This window comes from Hypanus sabinus, chromosome 19 (genome assembly GCF_030144855.1).
Source record: "Hypanus sabinus isolate sHypSab1 chromosome 19, sHypSab1.hap1, whole genome shotgun sequence".
Classification (NCBI taxonomy): domain Eukaryota; kingdom Metazoa; phylum Chordata; class Chondrichthyes; order Myliobatiformes; family Dasyatidae; genus Hypanus; species Hypanus sabinus.
This window is the reverse complement of record NC_082724.1, coordinates 25,302,633-25,322,329: the sequence shown is the minus strand read 5'-3', so window position 1 is coordinate 25,322,329 and position 19,697 is coordinate 25,302,633. Positions and strand designations below refer to the sequence as shown.

At 41.8% G+C, this 19,697-nt stretch overlaps 1 protein-coding gene across 6 annotated transcripts in view; it reads left to right on the top strand.

Moving 5' to 3' along the window:
• LOC132377828 (protein FAM3C-like) overlaps window positions 1–19,697 on the top strand; it is a 54,865-nt gene that overhangs the window by 20,764 nt on the left and 14,404 nt on the right. For 4 of the 6 annotated variants that reach the window (XM_059944230.1, XM_059944231.1, XM_059944232.1 and 1 more), the window contains 4 exons: window positions 5,393–5,445; window positions 6,514–6,604; window positions 13,896–14,003; window positions 18,972–19,095. In XM_059944230.1, the coding sequence (XP_059800213.1) occupies window positions 6,592–6,604; window positions 13,896–14,003; window positions 18,972–19,095 (245 nt within the window). In that variant the 5' untranslated portion in view covers window positions 5,393–5,445; window positions 6,514–6,591. Of the gene's footprint in view, window positions 1–1,173; window positions 4,704–5,392; window positions 5,446–6,513; window positions 6,605–13,895; window positions 14,004–18,971; window positions 19,096–19,697 lie in introns of those variants that run through there. The other 2 variants (XM_059944233.1, XM_059944234.1) reach the window with 2 other exon arrangements.

Sequence of the window (19,697 nt, the reverse complement as noted above, 5' to 3'; positions counted from 1 at the left end):
ATAAAGGAGGAGGTGTTTGCTGTTTCGAGGCAAATCCGGGTGGATAAATGCCCAGGGCCTGACAAGGTGTACCCTCAGGCCCTGTGGGAGGCAAGGGCAGAAATCACAGGGGCTCTAGCAGAGATATGTAAGTCATCCTTAGTGACAGGAGAGGTACCGGAGGACTGGAGGATAGCCAATGTTGTTCCACTGTTAAAGAAAGGCTGTAAGAATAAACCAGGAAATTATAGGCTGGTCAACCTCACATCAGGAGTGGGAAGGTTATTGAAGGGTATTCTAAGGGACTGTGTGTAAGTATTGGATAGACATGGACTGATTAGGAATAGTCAACATGGCTTCGTGCATGGTAGGTTGTGTATAACCAACCTTACCAGAGGCCTGACCGCTGTGGCTTTCCTCTGCTATGTCATTCTCCACCCCCACCCCCCCAACAGTATCCAAAGCAGTATACCTGTTGTTCTGATGTGCTAGTGGTCTATCCCTTTTCTCCTTCCTGATGGTCACCCATTTACCTTTGTTTCTCAGGACCATGGTGTGCAAAAGTCAGGTACTGGTATAGAATTTGGAATGCTATACCCCTGATTATTCCAGTGTCTCTGATGGCTACGCCTATGAGAAGTAACCGGAGCTGAAGCTTGTTGTCCATTTTTGAGAATGTTGATATTTTGGAGCTTCAGGGAGTCACACCTAAGTTAAAGAAGGCAGGTGACTGTGTAACGGTCAGGAGAGGGATAGGGAATAGGCAGACAGTGCAGAGTACCCCTGTAGCCATTCCCCTCAATGACAAGTATCATGGATGCTGGTACTTGGGAGGGATGACTTACCGAGGGAAAGCTGAAGATCTTCGGCAATGAGTCTGGCTCTGTGGCTCAGAAGAGAAGAAAGGAGAAGTGGAGAGAGGTGGTGAAAAGGGATTCAATAGTTATGGGAACAGGCAGGAAATTCTGTGAAAGAGATCCTGGTGAGGACTGAAGTAGGAAGATCATAGGGTTTAACACAGCAGTACCAGAATGTCACAGTAATGCACAAAGTGTCATTAGTGCAAGTATTTGAGAGGGATGGTTTGCACCTGAACTGGAGGGGGATTAACATTGTAGCAGAAAGGTTTGCTACTGCTATACAGGGGTGGGGGGTGTTACAGCAGGATAGAAACCAGAACTCTAGACCAGATAGAACCAGAACTCTAGAATAGGTTTTGGAGAAAGATGTTGTTAAGCTTACGTACAAGTCAGGAATCAAAAGGTCGAATATGTTTGGGACTAATCACAAACAAGAAAAGATCTGCAGATGCTGGAGACCCAAGCAGCGTACACAAAATACCTCGGGAGCTCAGCTGGTTTTCCCTCCTGGCACTTATCCTTGCAAGCGGAACAGTTGCTACACCTCCTCCCTCACTACCATTCAGGGCCCCAAACTGTCCTTCCAGATGAGGCAACACTTCACCTCTGAGTCTGTCGGGATCAAGCACTGTGTCCAGTGCTCCTAGTGTGACCTCTAGTTTATTGGTGAAACTTGATATAGATTGGGAGACCACTTCACTGAGCGACCTATCAGACCTGTCAGAATAAGTGGGATCTCCAAATGGCCACCCATTCCCATTCCGATATGTCTATCCACTGTCATGATGAGGCCACACTCAGGTTGGAGGAACAACGCCTTATATTCCATCTGGGTAGCCTCCAACCTGATGGCATGATCATCGATTTCTCGAACTTCCAGTTATGGACCTCCCCCCTTTCCTTCACCTTTCCCCATCCACTTTTCCCTCTCTCACTTTTTCTCCTTGCCTGCTCATTGCCTCTTTCTGGTGCTCCTCCCCTCCTTTGCTTTCTTCTAAGGCCTTCTATCCTCTCCTATCAGACTCCCCCTTCTCCAGCCCTGTATGTCTTTCCCCAGTCAACTTTCCAGCTCTTTACATTACCCTTCTCCCTCCCAATTTCACCTATCACATTGTGTTTCTCCCTCCCCTACCACCTTTTAACTCAACTCTTTTTCTCCAATCCAGCTGAAGGGTCTCAGCCCAAAATGTCAACAGATTTTTTCCATTGATGCTGCCTGGCCTGCTGAGTTCCTCCACCATTCTGTGGGTGTTATTAGATCTTCTATTATGGAATGAGACAGGGCAGGTGATAGAACTTCGTGAAGGAGGACAATTTGCACCTAGTGATCATAATGCCATTAGTTTCAAGGTAATTATAGAAAAGATTAGTTCTGGTCCTCAGGTAGAGATTATAAATTGGAGAAAGGCCAATTTTGGTGGTATCAGAAAGGATCTGGCAAGTGTGGATTGGGGCAGGCTGTTTCCTGGCAAAGGTGTACTTGGTAAGTATAAAGCCCTCAAAAGTGAAATTTTGAGGTAAAGAGCTTGTATGTTCCTGTAAGAATAAAAGGTGAAGATAACAGGTTTAGAGAACCTTGGTTTTTGAGAGATATTGAGGGCCTGGTTAAGACAAAGGAGGCGCATGGTAAGCGTAGGCAAACAAGGATAAATGAGATGCTTGAAGAGGAGGTGTTTGCTATCTTTAGGTATATTGGGATGGATAAGTACCCAGTGCCAGACAATGTGTTCCCTCAGAACCTGTGTGCAGCTAGTGCAGAAATTGCAGGGGCCCTAGACAAGATAGTTAAAACATCCTTAGTCACGGGTGAGGTGCCGGAGAATTGGAGATAGCTAATGTTGTTCCATAGTTTAAGAAAGCCTCTGAGAATAATCCAGGAAATTATAGGCCGGTGTGCCTGCAGTCAATAAGGGGAAAGTTGTTGGAAGGCAGTCTAAGGGAACAGACATATAAGTGTTTGTATAGACAGGGACTGATTAAGTTCAAAGTTGAAATTACATTTATTATCAAAGTACAAATACAGTATTCAACTTTGAGATCTGTCTCCTCAGAAAGATTGTCTTCATGACTGTGTGTGGTAGGTTGTGTCGAACCAATCTTACAGAGATTTTCAAGGAAGCTACCAGGAAAGCTGATGAAGGCAAGGCAGTGGATGTCTACGTGAGCTTTAGCAAGGCATTTGACAAGGTCTCGTATGGGAGGTTCATCAGGAGGGTTCAGATGCCTGGCATTCAAGATAAGATAGTAAATTACATTAAACATTGACTTCGCAGAAGAAGTTGGGTGTGGTTATAGATCGTTACCCCCCTCCAACTGGAGGCTTGTGACTAGTGGTGTGCTGCAGGGATCAGTGCTGGGTCCGTTGTTGTTCGTCATCTATATCAACAATCTGAATGATAATATGGTAAGCTATGTCGGTAAATTTGCGAATGACACCAAGATTGGGAGTGTACTGGATAGTGAGGAAAACTCTTAAAGCTTGCAGCGGATCTGGATCTGTAAAAATGGACTGGAAAATGGCAGATGGAATTTAATTTAGACAACTGTGAGGTGCTACACTTTAGGAGGACCAACCAGAGTAGGTCTTACATAGCATGCGGTAGGGGACTGAGGATTGCAGTAGAACGGAACAGAGGGATCTGGGAGTACAGATCCATAATTCCTTGAAAGTGGTGCATGGGTACGTAGGGTTGTAAAGAAAGCTTTTGGCACATTGGCCTTCATAAATCCTGAGTACAGGAGCTGGCATGTTTAGTGGACATTTTATAAGACATTGCTGAGGCCTAATGTGGAGCATTGTGTGAAATTTTGGTCACTTACCTACAGGAATGGTGTCAATGAGATTGAAAGAATACAGAGAACATTTCCAAGGATGTTGCCAGGACTTGAGGTCCTGAATTAAAGAGAAAGCTTCAATAGGCTAGGACTTTACTCTCTAGAAGACTGAGGCGAGATTTGATAGAGGTATACGCAATTATGAGGGATATAGATAGGTATGGATGTGAGAGATATGGATGGCTATGGTCCAGAAGAAGGTTGATAGGACTAGGAAAATTAATGGTTCATGCACTTAGTTGGGCCGAAGGGTCTGTTTCTGTGCTGTGGTGTTCTATGACCCTATGCTGAAGGCCAGCATGCCGATTACCTTCATCACCATGTGTAGTTGTGTTACTATTTTTGAGGAAATATATGCTTGTACGCCCAGGTCCCTCTGTTCTACGAAACTACCCAGACCACTGCCATTCCTGTGTATGTCCTACCCTGGTTTGACTTTCAATATAGTGCAGTTCCCTCAGTAACTAGAGTTTTAACAATCAATGTGAATACTATATTAAACAATTCTAACACATTAAGATTAGTTATTAGCTTGTGTGTTATGCAACAGAAATATTACAACACCAGATCTTCAAGCAACTTTTTAAAGTTTCAACAAACCTTTGATCATGGGTGAGTCCAAATTGTGAAAAATGAAATATCAGTTGGAATTGTCAAGTGATAAGTTGGAGCAGGATAAATGTGCCTAGGAGAGAGATGTACTGTAGAAGTGGGTTTTGGTGAACAGGTTATCGCAGACAACATGGGAATGAGGTGCCTGAGAAAATGAACAAGGCAAGAGAGACACTCATGGATCAATGTAGAACATCTTCGAATTAAGCATTCCTGGAAGAGAGGTGGCAGTGAATTCAACAAGTAAGTGAAATATTAATATTTACAGATGTGAAGCTGAAACAAAAGCCAAAAATGCAGATGAGGGGTCTCTGATCTAAAAAAAATCGATTTTTTTTCCCACAGATTCTGATTTTTCTGTTTTTATTTCAGATTTCTAGCATCTATAATTCTTTGATCTTTACCTGCTAACAGACAGTATGTATATCCTCCCCCAGCTTCTAACATTAATTACTTGGCATGGGCTTCTGCAATTTGTTGTTGTTGTGCACTGCAGCGTTTACTTTGAGTTGGGTTCATTGATTTACAACACTATTTGCAGCAACATAGCAAACTTCTTACAGAGATGTGGGAAGTGTATGTATAATCAATCACTCCTGTCCACAGTGAGAGATTCCACACATAAGTACAAGCATTCTCTTGTGATGACTTCGTAAATACGAAAATCGTGTTCTCAGCAAGATGACTAGAGAATAAAGTAATGTTACTTAGCTACTCAATCCTTCAAGTACCTGTAAATGTAAAATCTCGGTTTAGGATCAACACCACATGGTTTGACAAATTTTCTTCTGAATTGTTGATAATTATTGAGTCCGTTCATATGTTCACATTTATTTCCATTTATTGACCTCTGTGCATGTGGCCATTCTACTAAGTGTCGATTGTCTTGTAAGTGTACTATTGTCTTGTAAGTAGTTGGTTGCAGTTGTGTTGCCTGTTATGGTATTGTTTTATGCTTGGCACTGAACCAGAATCAATTCTGGGATGTTTTATGTACTGGCAATAATGTGATTGGGATTCTGAACCAGAATTGGCTTGTACTCACTGTGACAGTGAGACATTTGTGGTCAGTTTTCTTTGAACAATTCCTCAATTAATTTCAACAGGATTCCAGGCACTAACACCACTTGGAAGACAAATTGAATCTCTGCTTCTAAAGGTAAGTACAGTATTGTTGCTGAATGTTTCTGTTTTTTTTAACTATTTAGGTTGCCCTTTACATCAGACAGTTTTGAGATTTAGACAAAATATTACTGTTGCTTCATTATTTTTGAATGAATGCCTTAGATTTCCTTACCTCCTGACTGAAGAGTGTAAAGCTAAAGCACAAATTAGGAAAATCTTCACTCAGAGAAATATTTAACAAGATCTACCAAACAGAAGGACTGAACAAAAATATTGGTGCAAAATACTTCAAAACCTGATTGCTGGCACGGTAATGAGCATTATTCTAACTGCTCTGCTACTGTGCCAGCTAGTTGTCTGCCTGTAGTAGGCACTGCTGAGATTTGAACTCAGGATCTCCTGTTTACAAGGTCGGTGCTTGAACCAATTAAGCCACAGCACTAGCTGTTCAAAATACATTATTAAGCCAATGATAAAACTATTGTTTTAGTTGAACAGAGGTCCCTTTGCTTATCCAATTTATTAAAGACAGTATTTTCAGAAGTCCTGTGGATGTGTAACCTTACCTACACTAGATATTTCAATCTTCTATCTTCCTCTTGTCAATGCATTAATGTCATTTTTTTCTGATATACATCTGCAAGTAAGGTGCTTTCAGTGGTGTAGTTTAGAAACTTCTATGACGAAGTTTTCTTTTTTCAAAAAAAAGCATGCTTGGATTATACCCAGGTTAGCTAATGTGCAATATACCTCGAAATATGCAAATTCAGCTATTTTTCTGAAGAGCCTATTTTTTGCTACTTTAAAAGAAGTTGAGTCACTCCTATTAAAAATTGTCGTTTTTTGAGGTCCTCAAGATCTATTTGCAGATCTAAAGCTGTGCTAATTAGAAAATAAATTTTATGAGAACATAATAATGTTATAGAAAGATTCCTCTGTTAAAAAATTCAGTGCCTTTTAACCATGCACTTTTACCATCAGCTTCTGAAATTGGGCTTAATGTTTGGTGAATTAAAGATATGATAGGTTAATTGAGTGCTCAGTGAATTAAAAATAATTGAACGGCTTAATTACTTCAGTGACTGATGACTTGCCATTTCAGGGAGTGCTGCAGGGGAGATCATATCGAAGGAAGAAGTGCAACTGCTTTAAAAATACAGATAAATCTTATGACCCAGAAATGAGGCCAGTAGGTGGGAATTTTACTTTTTATAGCTTTCAATGAGTTGGTCTTAATATTGTGATTTTCACATGGATTTCAGTGATTCAGGAATTAATTCTTTTCTAGGAAAGCCACTGCTGACACTCACAACACTGATTGCAAAAGCCATAGATACAAAAGCCATAGATTGCAGAAGCCATAAATGTACTAGGTGTGTCGCAAACAAGAGAAAATCTGCAGGTTCTGGAAATCTGAGCAAAACACAAAATGCTGGAGGAACTTTGCAAATCAGGCAGCTTCTATGGGAAAAAAAAGCACAGTTGACATTTTGGGCTGATTTGTGTTGAATTAGGTGTGTATCAGCAGAGGTTAGTCCCAAATATTGCTGATTATTTCCAGATTTTGTTGATTTTACTACTAAACACTTAAATCAAAAAATTGTAATAAGTTTCATTTAGCATGGATTAGAAAAGACAGGGAAAAATTCTAAGCAGTGGGAATTTCTAGTGCATTAGAACACCTGGTTGTTCTCCAAATATTGAGCTTCAAAGCAAACACTAAGCTTGAATTTGAAGTAATGTTGCATTAAATTAAGAGGTTGCATTTATGAAGCACTTTGCAATCTCTTTCAAGTGCCTTCACTGTTATAACATACAAAACACAAAATAAAAACATGAACAGCAGTGGGAGGAGTTTGCCAGAATCAGATTTAATATCACTACAATATGTCATGAAATCTATTGACTTTGCGGCAGCAGTACAATACAATACATAATAATAGGGGGAAAACTGTGAATTATGATAAGTGTATATATATATATATATATATATATATAGTTAACTTAAATAAGAAGTGCAAAAATATAGTGAGGTATTGTTCATGGGTTCAATGTCCATTAAGAAATTGGATGGTATAGGGGAAGAAGCTGTTCCTGAATCGTTGAGTGTGTGCCTTTAGGGTTCTGTACCTTCTTCTTGATGGTAGCAATGAGAAGAGGGCGTGTCCTGGACCATGGAGGTACACAATGATGGCCACCATCTTTCTGAGGCACCAGTCCTTGAAGTCCTGGATACTATGGAGGCTAATGCCCATGATGGTGCTGGCTAATTTTACACCTCTCCACAGTGGTCCCCTCCAGTCATCTCTTCCATCCCAGAAGATCATGACAGATTAAAATGTGGCCTCAGCACCACTTTCTTAGCTCCATCATGTATTTCTTAACTTAATCACTGTTCAAATGCATATTTGAATCTGCCTAACTTCACAGGACAGTGAATTTCAAAAGTTTACATCCGTTTGAGAGAATAGGTTTCTCCATCTCAAATACACAATCCATTATTCCAAAACCAATCCATTAGTGGAAACATTCTCTCAGCATCCATCCTGCCAATCCCCATTGGAAAACGCGATTAACAAAGTATTTAGTTGTTTTCTTTGTTTCATTGACCACCAGCCAGAAGTTGCTGAGATTCACCAACTTAAACCAGACTGTGCAACTGAAATATGTCACCATATTTGAAAAAAAGTTATTTTTATGATGCAGAAAACATTGAGGGAGGAGGAAGATAAAAAGGGATAGTATGGTGGGTGAAAAAGTTTAAATGACTAAAGGGAATGAAAAGGGCAAGGACGATCTGCTGGAGAGACTCAGCAAGCAGTATGAGTGAGAGGGAAGGACATCTCAGGTCCAATCTCTGCAGCAGGAGATGGGAGACAGGGGATAGCCAACGTTATAAAATGGAGAGGGGATGGCTGAGGTCATTGTGGATGAGAGGGGAGTGTTGAAAGATGACAGGCAAGTTGCTCCTGATAGGGGAGTGGAGGGGATGGATGATGATTAAAGGCAAAGTGGGGGGAAGAATGAGAGGTAGATGGAGTGAGGTGAGGGTAGGGGAGAAAAAACTGCTGGAGATGAGCAGGAATGCAAAGGTCTACCAGTGGTGGGATCTGATAAGTAAAGGAGGTGATAATGAGAAAAATTAGGGTACAGCTGAATGGCAGATGGAGCCAGAACTAGCAAGTTGAGCAATATCCGTGAGAGGGAAGGAAACCTGCAGCAGGAGATTGGAGACAGGAGTGCTGATGAATGGTCTTGCCCAAAATGCTGCCTGACTGCTGAGTTCCTCCAGCATTTTGCATATGTTGTGAAATGAAACTGGAGATTGGTGTGGGTGAGCGATATGTTTATACAAAGAAAATACTGCTGATGAAGAAAGTCTGGATTGAAAACAGTATATGCTGAAAATGCTCATTTTCCTAAATTATTGAACTCCTAGAACATACAACAGTATGGCAAAGGAACAGGCCCTTCAGCCCACAATGTCTGTGCTGACTATGCCAGTTTTAATAATCCCATCCACCTGGCCAGGTTCTTAACAAACAATTCCTTGCCTGTTTGTGTGCCTGTCGAAACGCCTCTCAGATGTTAATTTCAATGTTCTTCCATCACCACCCTGCACAACATGCTCAAGGCACCAATCTTAACTTTGTATAAGAAGCAAAACCTGCCTTGCAAGTCTTCTTTAAATTCCCCCCTCCCACCCCACCTCCGGTCACATTAAAGGTGTGTACTAACATACTTAGTACATCGACTGTTGGGAAAACACTCTTTTGAGTATCTACCTTCACAAAGCTTTTCATTATTGTATATTGAGATCGGGGTGTGACCAGATCTCTTCTTCCAAAAGGTCCATGGGGGAGGCTCTGTGTTCCATAGCTTTAAGGAAGTCAGCTGGACATATTAAGGATCTGCCAGTCTGTATGACAGATAGGCCACAGATAACACAGAACTTTCTTCCCTGGAATCACCCAAGCTGACTTTAGGTTCATCTGGGGTTTCAAGACGGAGTGGGTCAGATGGGCCGCAAGGCACCAGTCCCTGGACAACGGAGGCAATGTCACCACCTTCATGTGTGGCTGCGTCAGGCTGTGTGTGGAACCTAAATACCTGGGCACCAAATTCCAATACGTGCCAAGAATCCTTTTGCCCGCGATGTTGCGAAGGAAGAGTCTGGTGCCACTGTCTTGCAATGTTCCAGTCAGCTGGACAATGCCACAGTGCCTGTCCTTCATAGAAAAGTTCTTCTGGACCAACACCTTTGACCACAAGTCTATCAGAATACAGAACGTCCTGCAGACATTGCAGGACAAGACTCCATAGACACAATTGGGTGATTCCCTGAGCAGACTCTCCAGACCATCAGGCAAAATGCCTCATCGCCAGACCTCACTGACAGGCACCAAGACCTTGCCTGGCTAGTGGTGAGAGGGGCCCTCACTGTCAGATCCTTCCTGCATGCCCAAAGCATCACTGCTACTGAGTACTACCAGTGGGACGATTGTAGTGGGGTAGCTCATCTCTTTGCGGACTGGGGGCTTGCAATGAGCGAGTGGAGAAGGATGCAAGGGCCTGTGTCGCAGTTCATCCTGAGCAGCTGTGGGACAGATGACTGTCTGCTGTACGGGCTGTTCCCAGTGTCGCACACGGAGACGAGCATCAAACGCTGCTGGCAGAACATTACCTCGGTGAAAGACGCCCTTTGGGCTGTCAGCATGTCGAGAGGTCTGTGGGAGAATGCTGCCGACTGACTCTTCCAAGACCGCAGGAGTATGTGCTCGAGTTCGATTGCTGAGGGAGGCACTGAAGCTTGGTGCAGCCACCACAACAGCTTGGTGGGGAAGGACCATGATGGAAGGCTCTTATGCTCCTGGAATGGAGGGCCATGTTGGGGAGGAAGCCCTTCATTCATTGTAATAGGATACCATCATAGTTGGATGCATCAGCAAGGGAGATGAGGCTGAGTACAGGGCTACGGTGGGAAACTTCGTCACATGCTGTGAGCAGAATCATCTGCAACTTAATGTGAAAAAGACTAAGGAGCTGGTGGTGGACCTGAGGAGGGCTAAGGCACCGGTGACCCCTGTTTCCATCCAACGGGTCAGTGTGGACATGGTGGAGGATTACAAGCACCTGGGGATACGAATTGATAATAAACTGGACTGGTCAAAGAACACTGAGGCTGTCTACAAGAAGAGTCAGAGCTTTCTCTATTTCCTGAGGAGGCTGAGGTCCTTTAACATCTGCCGGACGATGTTGAGGATGTTCTACGAGTCTGTGGTGGCCAGTGCTATCATGTTTGCTGTAGTGTGCTGGGGCAGCAGGCTGAGGGTAGCAGACACCAACAGAATCAACAAACTCAATCATAAGGCCAGTGATGTTGTGGGGGTGGAACTGAACTCTCTGATGGTGGTGTCTGAAAAGAGGATGCTGTCCAAGTTGCATGCCATCTTTGACAATGTCTCCCATCCAGTCCATAATGTACTGGTTAGGCACAGGAGTACATTCAGCCAGAGACTCATTCCATTGAGATGTAACACTGAGCGTCATAGGAAGTCATTCCTACCTGTGGCCATCAAACTTTACAACTCCCTCGGAGGGTCAGACACCCTGAGCCAATAGGCTGGTCCTGGACTTATTTCCACTTGGCATAACTTATCTATTATTATTTAATTATTTATGGTTTTATATTGCTGTATTTCTACACTATTCTTGGTTGGTGCGACTGTAAGGAAACCCAGTTTCCCTCGGGATCAATAAATTATGTCTGTCTGTATCTCGTGGACCACTTGAATGGCAGCACTGCTACTGATTGATATGTAGGAATGCAATAGAACAGCACTGAAAGCATTGACTTTGAATGTAAGAAAGGAAAACGTAGAAACATAGAAAACATATTGCACAATACAAGCCCTTTGGCCCACAAAGCTGTGCCAAACAAAGTTCTAGGTAGTCCCTACCTTAGAACTACCTAGAATTTACCCATAGCCCTCAATTTTCCTAAGCTCCATATAGCCATCCAGGGGTCTCTTAAAAGACCCTATCGTATCTGCCTCCACCATCGCCGCCAGCAGCCCATTCCACGCACTCCCACTCTCTACTTAAAAAGCTTACCCCCGACACCTCCTCTGTACCTACTTCTAAACACCTTAAAACTTTACCCTTTCATGCTAACCATTTCTGCCCTGGGAAAAAGCCTCTGACTATCCACACAATCAAATCCTCTCATTATCTTGTACACCTCTATCAGGTCACCTCTCATCCTCCGTCACTCCAAGGAGAAAAGGCCGAGTTCACTCAACCTATTCTCATAAGGCATGCTCCCCAATCCAGGCAACAATCCTTGTAAATCTCCTCTGCACCCTTTCCATGGTTTCCACGTTCTTCCTGTAGTGAGGCGACCAGAACTGAGCACAGTACTCCAAGTGGGGTCTGACCAGGGTCCTATATAGCTGCAACACTACCTCTTGGATCTTAAACTCAGTCACACGATTGATGAAGGCCAATGTGCCGTATGCCTTCTTAACCACAGAGTCAACCTGCGTAGCAGCTTTGAGTGTCCTATGGACTTGGACCCCAAGATCCCTCTGATCCTCCACACTGCCATGAGTCCTACCTTTAATGCTATTTTCTGCCATCATATCTGACCTACCAAAATGAACCACTTCACACTTATCTGGGTTGAACTCCATCTGCCACTTCTCAGCCCTGTTTTGCATCCTATCAATGTCCCACTGTAATCTCTGACAGCCCTCCACACTATCCACAACACCTCCAACCTTTGTGTCATCAGCAAATTTACTAACCCATCCCTCCACTTCCTTATCCAGGTGGTCATTTTATAAAAATCATCGATTAAGGGTCCTAGAACAGATCCCTGAGGCACACCACTGGTCACCAGCCTCCGTGCAAAATATGACCTGTCTACAACCACTCTTTGCCTTTTGTGGGCAAGCCAGTTCTGGATCCACGAAGCAAGGTCCCCTTGGGTCCCATGCCTCCTTACTTTCTCAATAAGCCTTGCATGGGGTACCTTATCAATTGCCTTGCTAAAATCCATTTACACTACATCTACGGCTCTACCTTCATCAATGTGTTTAGTCACATCCTTAAAAAATTCAGTCAGGCTCATAAGGCACAACCTGCCTTTGACAAAGCCAGGCTGACTATTCCTAATCATATCATGACTCTCCAAATGTTCATAAATCCTGCCTCTCAGGATCTTCTCCATCAGCTTACCAACCACTGAAGTAAGACTCATTGGCCTATAATTTCCTGGGCTATCCCTACACCCTTTCTTGAATAAGGGAACAACATCTGCAACCCTCCAATCCTCCGGAACTTCTCCCGTCCCCATTGATGATGCAAAGATCATCACCAGAGGCTCAGCAATCTCCTTCCTTGCCTCCCACAATAGCCTGGGGTACATCCCAACCAGTCCTGGTGACTTATCCGAATTGATGCTTTCCAAAAGCTCCAGCTCATCCTCTTCCTTAATATCTACATTCTCAAGCTTTTCGGTCCACTGCAAGTCATCCCTACAATAGTCAAGGTCCTTTTCCATAGTGAATACTGAAGCAGAATATTCATTAAGTACCTCCGCTATTTCCTCCAGTTCCATACACACTTTACCACTGTCACACTTGATTGGTCCTATTCTCTCACGCTTTATCCTCTTGCTCTTCACATACTTGTAGAATGCTTTGGGGTTTTCCTTAATCTGTCCGCCAATACCTTCTCATGACCCCTTCTGGCTCTCCTAATTTCATTCTTAAGCTCCTTCCTGCTAGCCTTATAATCTTCTAGATTCATATTATTAACTAGTTTTTTGAACCTCTTGTAAGCTCTTCTCTTCTTCTTGACTAGATTTACAACAGCCTTTGTACATCATGGATCTTGTACTCTACCATCCTTTCTATGTCTCATTGGAATGTACCTACTCAGAACCCCATGCAAATATCCCTCAAAATTTGCCACCTTTCTTCCGTACGTTTCCCTGAGAACATTGCAGGGACTGTTTATTGTCATTTTTTTAAATCAAGAATAAATTTTATTTTGATATAAAAATAATCTGTTCTTATCAGGGTTCCGTGGGGAAAGACCACAGTGTAGGGGGGTTCTACTGAAGAGGAAGGAGCCAGGTTGAGTGAATAAGCCCCTCCGTCATTGTATTCATTAGTATATCAGAACACAGTGCCCCATGAGTGACAGCAGAGTTATTGATGTGTATGAATGTTGTAGAGCAGTTCAGAAAGCATGGACTATGAATGTAAAGAATGAAAGGCACTGATGGGTTTAATATTTTTATTATGAATGATGTTTATTAATATAGAGTCAAGGAATGAAACAACATGAACTGCAGCACCTATTAATCAATACATATTGAAAGCTAACTTCTGTTGGGATCTGGGTACTTATGAACATCATTTAATGTTATATTGTAATGTTTTGAAGAATGATTTTTTTTTCAATACTTTCTTCCAGTTGTACTACGTGGTGTAGTGTTGCTGCTTGTGAGCTTCGTAACATATTACATTGTGTCTAAACTCATGACCGATGAAGTGAAAGTCAACAAAAGGATATCTCTCCAAGGTATTTTAAATTTCCCATTAAATAATGTTAGAAATAAAGGTCAGTTTGTAAACATAAGCAGTCGGTAGTATCAATGTTAGCTGTATTCTCTCAGACTCTTGACAGTAGCTGAATATTGAGGCATAAATGGCAGCAATGACTTTTGAAGAAAATCTATTGCTGAATCTAAAACATGCTTCACAGCTACACTTGGGCTCTGGGCTCTGTCAGTTGCTGAAGGTGAAAGATGTGCTTATATTTCACAACTTTATCAGACTGCCTTTTAGTTAATAGTAATAATAATAAATATTGATCTCACGTGGGAAATGCTTTTGTTACAGCAGCGATATTTAAAAACACACAGCAAAGTGTAGGCTTAACTAATAATAAAGTACAGAATAATAATATACACAATAATAATTTACAAGTGTGCAATAATTTGCAATAATGTGCAATAATAATGAATGAAATAATAAAACAGAGACTGTGTGTTCTCCTGTTACACAGAGATGAACTGTTGTATATACTCATTGCTTTTTGTTGGAAAGATTTTCTATAACGTTCCTTGTGACAGAGGAGCTGAATGAGCTTGTTTGAAAGGGTACGCTTCTGCTTATTCAGTTGGTCATGGAGAGGATGTACCAGATTGTCCACAATGATAACAGTTTGTTTAGTGATCTCCTTTCCACCACTAACTCAAAAGAGCCCGGGTTGTAGCCAAGGACGGATCCAGCTTTGTTGATGTTTAATTAGTTTCTTTGAATCACCAGCAAAATTTGACTCCAACGATGTCAAGTTAAGGAAGCCTGCATGTAAACTGAATTCAAGCATAGTCAGCCATTTGAACAAGAGGGCAGCCTCTGAGGGCTAACATCTCCCTTAAAGCTTCCTTCACCCCTTTCAAATCAACAGCTGTCATCAGAAGTGGGGGGGAAATACTCTCTGGAGTCGTTTCATGCTAATCATGTGGAAAGAAATAAAATTGAAGATTGGATGAAGGAACAGTCACGAACCTCAAAGAACTTAGTCCTGATAATTTGAGGATTTTGGAAAAACTTCAAAAAAGAGTTAAACAAGGCATCCAGGTGATTGAAACTGTGTGAGATGCCCAATTGTCAGTGGCATAATGCTAAAGAGCCAGATATGGTCCGTTCAGTTCACATTACAATCTGAACCATTGCTACCTGTCCTCCACTTTGTTGCAGTGTGCAGACATGGAGGTCTGGGGTATACTTGCATATAAACACTCTCACATATAGCAACAACTCTACTGGTAACCACCGGCATAATCCAGCATATCTGTTGAGCTTGAGAGAAATTAAAGGATAAATCAACTAATCACCGTTAACATGTGCAGTTAACATGGTATTGAATGAACCCCTTAGTCACTTCAATTATTCAAACAAATGGGAGCTTTTCTAGAAATATTTTTTACACACCACATCCTAAGAAGTATGCCACACCATTTTCTGGTATTAAAGCAGCATAGTAAGTCATCCTAAGTATGTTTGAAGTATGTGGGCTACAAAGAGAAAGGAAGCTGGGCATCTCAGAACAGTGTTTTTGAGTTTCTCTGCAAATGCTGGACTAAAATTAATGCAAAGGGTTTCAGTGAGATCATATAAGGAAGAACGGGTACAGTGTTGACTTCCTTATTTAAGCAAAGACATAATTGGATTAGAAGCAGTACGAAGAAGATTTAAAAACATAAGAAGATAAGAAACAGGAGCAGGAGTGGGCCATCTGACCTGTCGAGCCTGCTCCGCCATTCAATAAGATCATGGCTGATCTGACCATTGACTCATCTCCACCTACCTGCCTTTTTCCCCATAACTCTTAATTCCCCATACTATCCAAAAATCTATCCAACTTTGTCTTAAATTTATTTACTGAGGTGTCCTCCACTGCTTCATTGGGCAGAAAATCCCACAGATTCACCACTCTCTGGGAAAAGCAGTTCCTCCTCATCTCCATCCTAAATCTACTCCCCCGAATCTTGAGTCTATGTCCCCGAGTTCTAGTCTCATCTACCAGTGGATAAACTTTCTAGCCTCTATCTATCTATCCCTTTCATAATTTTATATGTTTCTATAAGATCTCCTCTCATTCTTCTGAATTCCAATGAGTACAGTCCCAGGCGACACAATCTGTCCTCATAGTCTAACCCTCTCATCTCTGGAATCAAGACAGACAGACAGACATACTTTATCAACCTGGTGAACCTCCTCTGAACCCCCTCCAAAGCCAGTATACCCCTCCTCAAGCAAAGAGACCAGAACTGTACACAATATACCAAGCGCAGCCTCACCAGTACACTGTACAGTTGCAGCATAGCCTCCCTGCTCTTAAATTCAGTCTCTCTAGCAATGAAGGCCAACATTCCATTTGCCTTCTTGATAGCCTGCTGCACCTGCAAACCAACCTTTTGTGATTCATGCACAAGCACTCCCAATTCCCACCTGCACGGCAGAATGCTGCTATTTTTTACCATTTAAATAATAATATGCTCTTTCATTTTTCTTTCCAAAGTGGATGACCTCACATTTACCAACACTGTACTCCATCTGCCAGATGCTTGCCCACTTACTTAACCTATCTATATCTCTCTGCAGACTCTCTGTATCTACTGCACAATTTGCTTTTCTACTCAGCTTAGTATCACTCGGTTCCCCCTTCCAGATCGTTAATGTACATCGTAAATGTATCACCCCCAACTCTATGCATCCTTATGGATAAATCTTTTATGTGGCACCTTAACAAGCACCTTCTGGAAATCCAAGTAAATAATGTCCATACTAGACTAATACATGAGAAGGACAGGTTGTTTCCACAAAGAAGCATAAGTCAGTCTCGGTTTGCTGAAAGAAGATGTTGCCTCTTGGAGACAATCCAGTACTAAAGGTCATTGTTTAAAATGACCATTTAAAACAAATTTAAAATCAACCATTTAAGTCTCAGGTAAAATGCATAGTTTTCTCTAGGGCTATCAGATCAACTTTCATCAAAACTACTATGGATACAGGGTCTTTGAATATTTTTAAGGCAGAGTCAGATAGATATCTGATGGGTAAGAGGTTATCAAGTTTATAATGGCTATCAAAAATGCAGAGTTGATTTGAAAGAGCTGAGGTCACAATCAGATCAGCTATGGCCTCATTGAATGGTGAGCAGGCTCAAGGGGATGAACACAATAAAGCTGCTACAGATTCAGCAGTAAGAAAGTGTAAAATGAAGCAGAATCTAGCAGCAGCAGCAGCCATGATGGTCATGAAACCAGGAAGCTGAGAGTGACCACGTCTCTGCTTCCTGTTGGCAAAATTGTCAAGCGTCGTGAATGGCTAACATTTGAGGTGATTAAAAGGGGCTCAAAGATCTCCAGTGAGGACAAAGAATGCAGTTTAAATATTGGCCTTTTAAGTAGAAAAGCTTCTGTGGAAAAGAAGTTACAAAAATCTGATCGCTCTGTCAGTAAATAAGATCTGTCATTTTCTTGACCAGTGAAATTGAAATTGAAAATCTCTCACTGCAAATGAATTTTATGTGTTACACTTCAGTTGGGGGAGTTCAACACATGGAAACGGTGCAGTAAGAATGAAAATGTATCAAAACAGTGAAGGGAACATGTCATGACAGGTGACAGACATCAGAAATGTTCACAAAAACGCTTTCCTGTATGTTAACAAATTTTTCAAAGAAAAGCACCTACATCTTTGTAGTTACAGGAACAAATTTTCAAACCTAAAATCACTGAACCATATGTTATCTCACTATGTCTAACTCTCTCACCATTCCCAGCTTCCCACTGGGGGACCTCCAAGCTTTCATTACCATACCTTCACCGTGTGGTAAAGGTTTCCTGAAAAATTGCCTCTGGATTCAAGATATACAATTTTAGAAGCAGGCATTAAGTGTGTTCTAAAGCCAAATATCACAGATGCCAGAAATACAAAGTCAGAAATAGATCATGCTGGAAAATTCAGCAGCATCTGTCAAAAAGGAACAGAGATAATCCATACTGACATGTCAGTCCATGACCTCCTCTACTGCCATGATGGGGCCACACTCAGGTTGGAAGAGCAACACTTTATATTCCATCTGGGTAGCCTCCAACCTGATGGCACGAACATAGATTTCTCAAAGTTCTGGTAATTGCATTCTCTCCCCTTCACCTTTCCCCATTCCCATTTCCCTCTCTCACGTTATCTCCTAACGTGACCATCTCCTCCCTCAGATGCCCCCTACCACTTCCCTTTCTTCCATGGTCTTCTCCTAATGGATTCTCCCTTATCCAGCCCTTTGCCTCTTTCACCTATTAACTTCCCAGCTCTTTACATCAATCCCTGCTCCTCTCCGTTTCCCCGATCACCTATCACTTTGTACTTCCTCCTCCCCTCCTCCACCTTCTTACCCTGACTTTTCCCTTTCCTTTCCAGTCCTAATGAAGGGTCTTGGCCTGAAACATTGACTGCTTACTGTATTCAATAGATGCTGCCTGACCTGCTGAGTTCCTCCAGCATTTTGTATGTGTACCAGAGATGCTGGTTCAGGTTGATGATCTTTCATTAAAACAAACAGTGGTTAAACTGGTCATTGGTTTGTTGAAAGGGTCAATTGCCCAATTCTGGCAAAAGAGTGGAATGTTTATTTTCCCTGATATTGCCAAGCAAACACTTCCATATGTTAAATTTGTCAAGCTTAGAGGCTGCAATACATTTGTTCTGGTATCTTTTGTGCATCTGCAAAACAAAACTGTTTCCAGGATGTAAGAAGAAAGAGAAAAGAAAGCATGATCCTGTAAATCTGAAATTAAAAAAAAAACAGATGCTGGAAATAGTAATTAGGCAACATCCGTGGAAACCGTGTTAAGAGTGAACACAACAGGTTCGTGATCTTTCATTGGTCTTATTTAGTTAGTAAACAAGTAAGTTTTAAGTTACACCTTTCAGTTATAAGAAACATTTTATAAATATTTTATTTTAACTGTTACAGAGCCAAAAACTAAGAAGTTTAGCTGCAATATGGAAACAAGTTGTCCTGAAGACCATTTTCCATTTAGTATTACAAGCGGAGCAGCAAGTGTTGTTGGACCCAATATTTGTTTCAATGGTAAAATGTAAGCCTTGGATCATACAACTTTTGAATTGTGCTGCTAACCAATTATAAACATGACCCTTCCATAAGATACAGTTTATTGTAAAGACCAAAAGGACACTGGTTAGGGTGCTAAATTGGAGCAGGGTTAATTTTGGGGAAATTAAGTAGGATCTAGCAACTATCATTTGGAAGAGCCTGTTTGAAGGGAAAGGAACAATTGGCATGTGGGAGGCTTTTAAGAGAGTGATACCAAGTGTCCGGCGGCAACATGTTCCTGTCAGGGTGAAAGGTCAATTTGATGAGAGATATTGGGGCTTTAGTCTCTAGTAAAGAAAAAAAATGAAGCATACATTAGGTTTAGCAGGTCATAGAACAGAGGGAGCGAGGAGCAGTCGGGCAAGTTTCATTGGAGGCCTGTAGACAGGATGGTGGTAAAAACATTTAGCAAGCTGGTTTTCATCATTCTGGGCATTAAGTACAGGAGTTGGCCATTATGTTGCAGGTATATAAATCCTTGGGGAGGCTGCGGCTGGAGTATTCTGTACAGTTTTAGTCACCCTTTTATAGGAAATACATGGTGAAATTGGAATGAGTGTAGGAAAGATTTACAAAAATGTTACG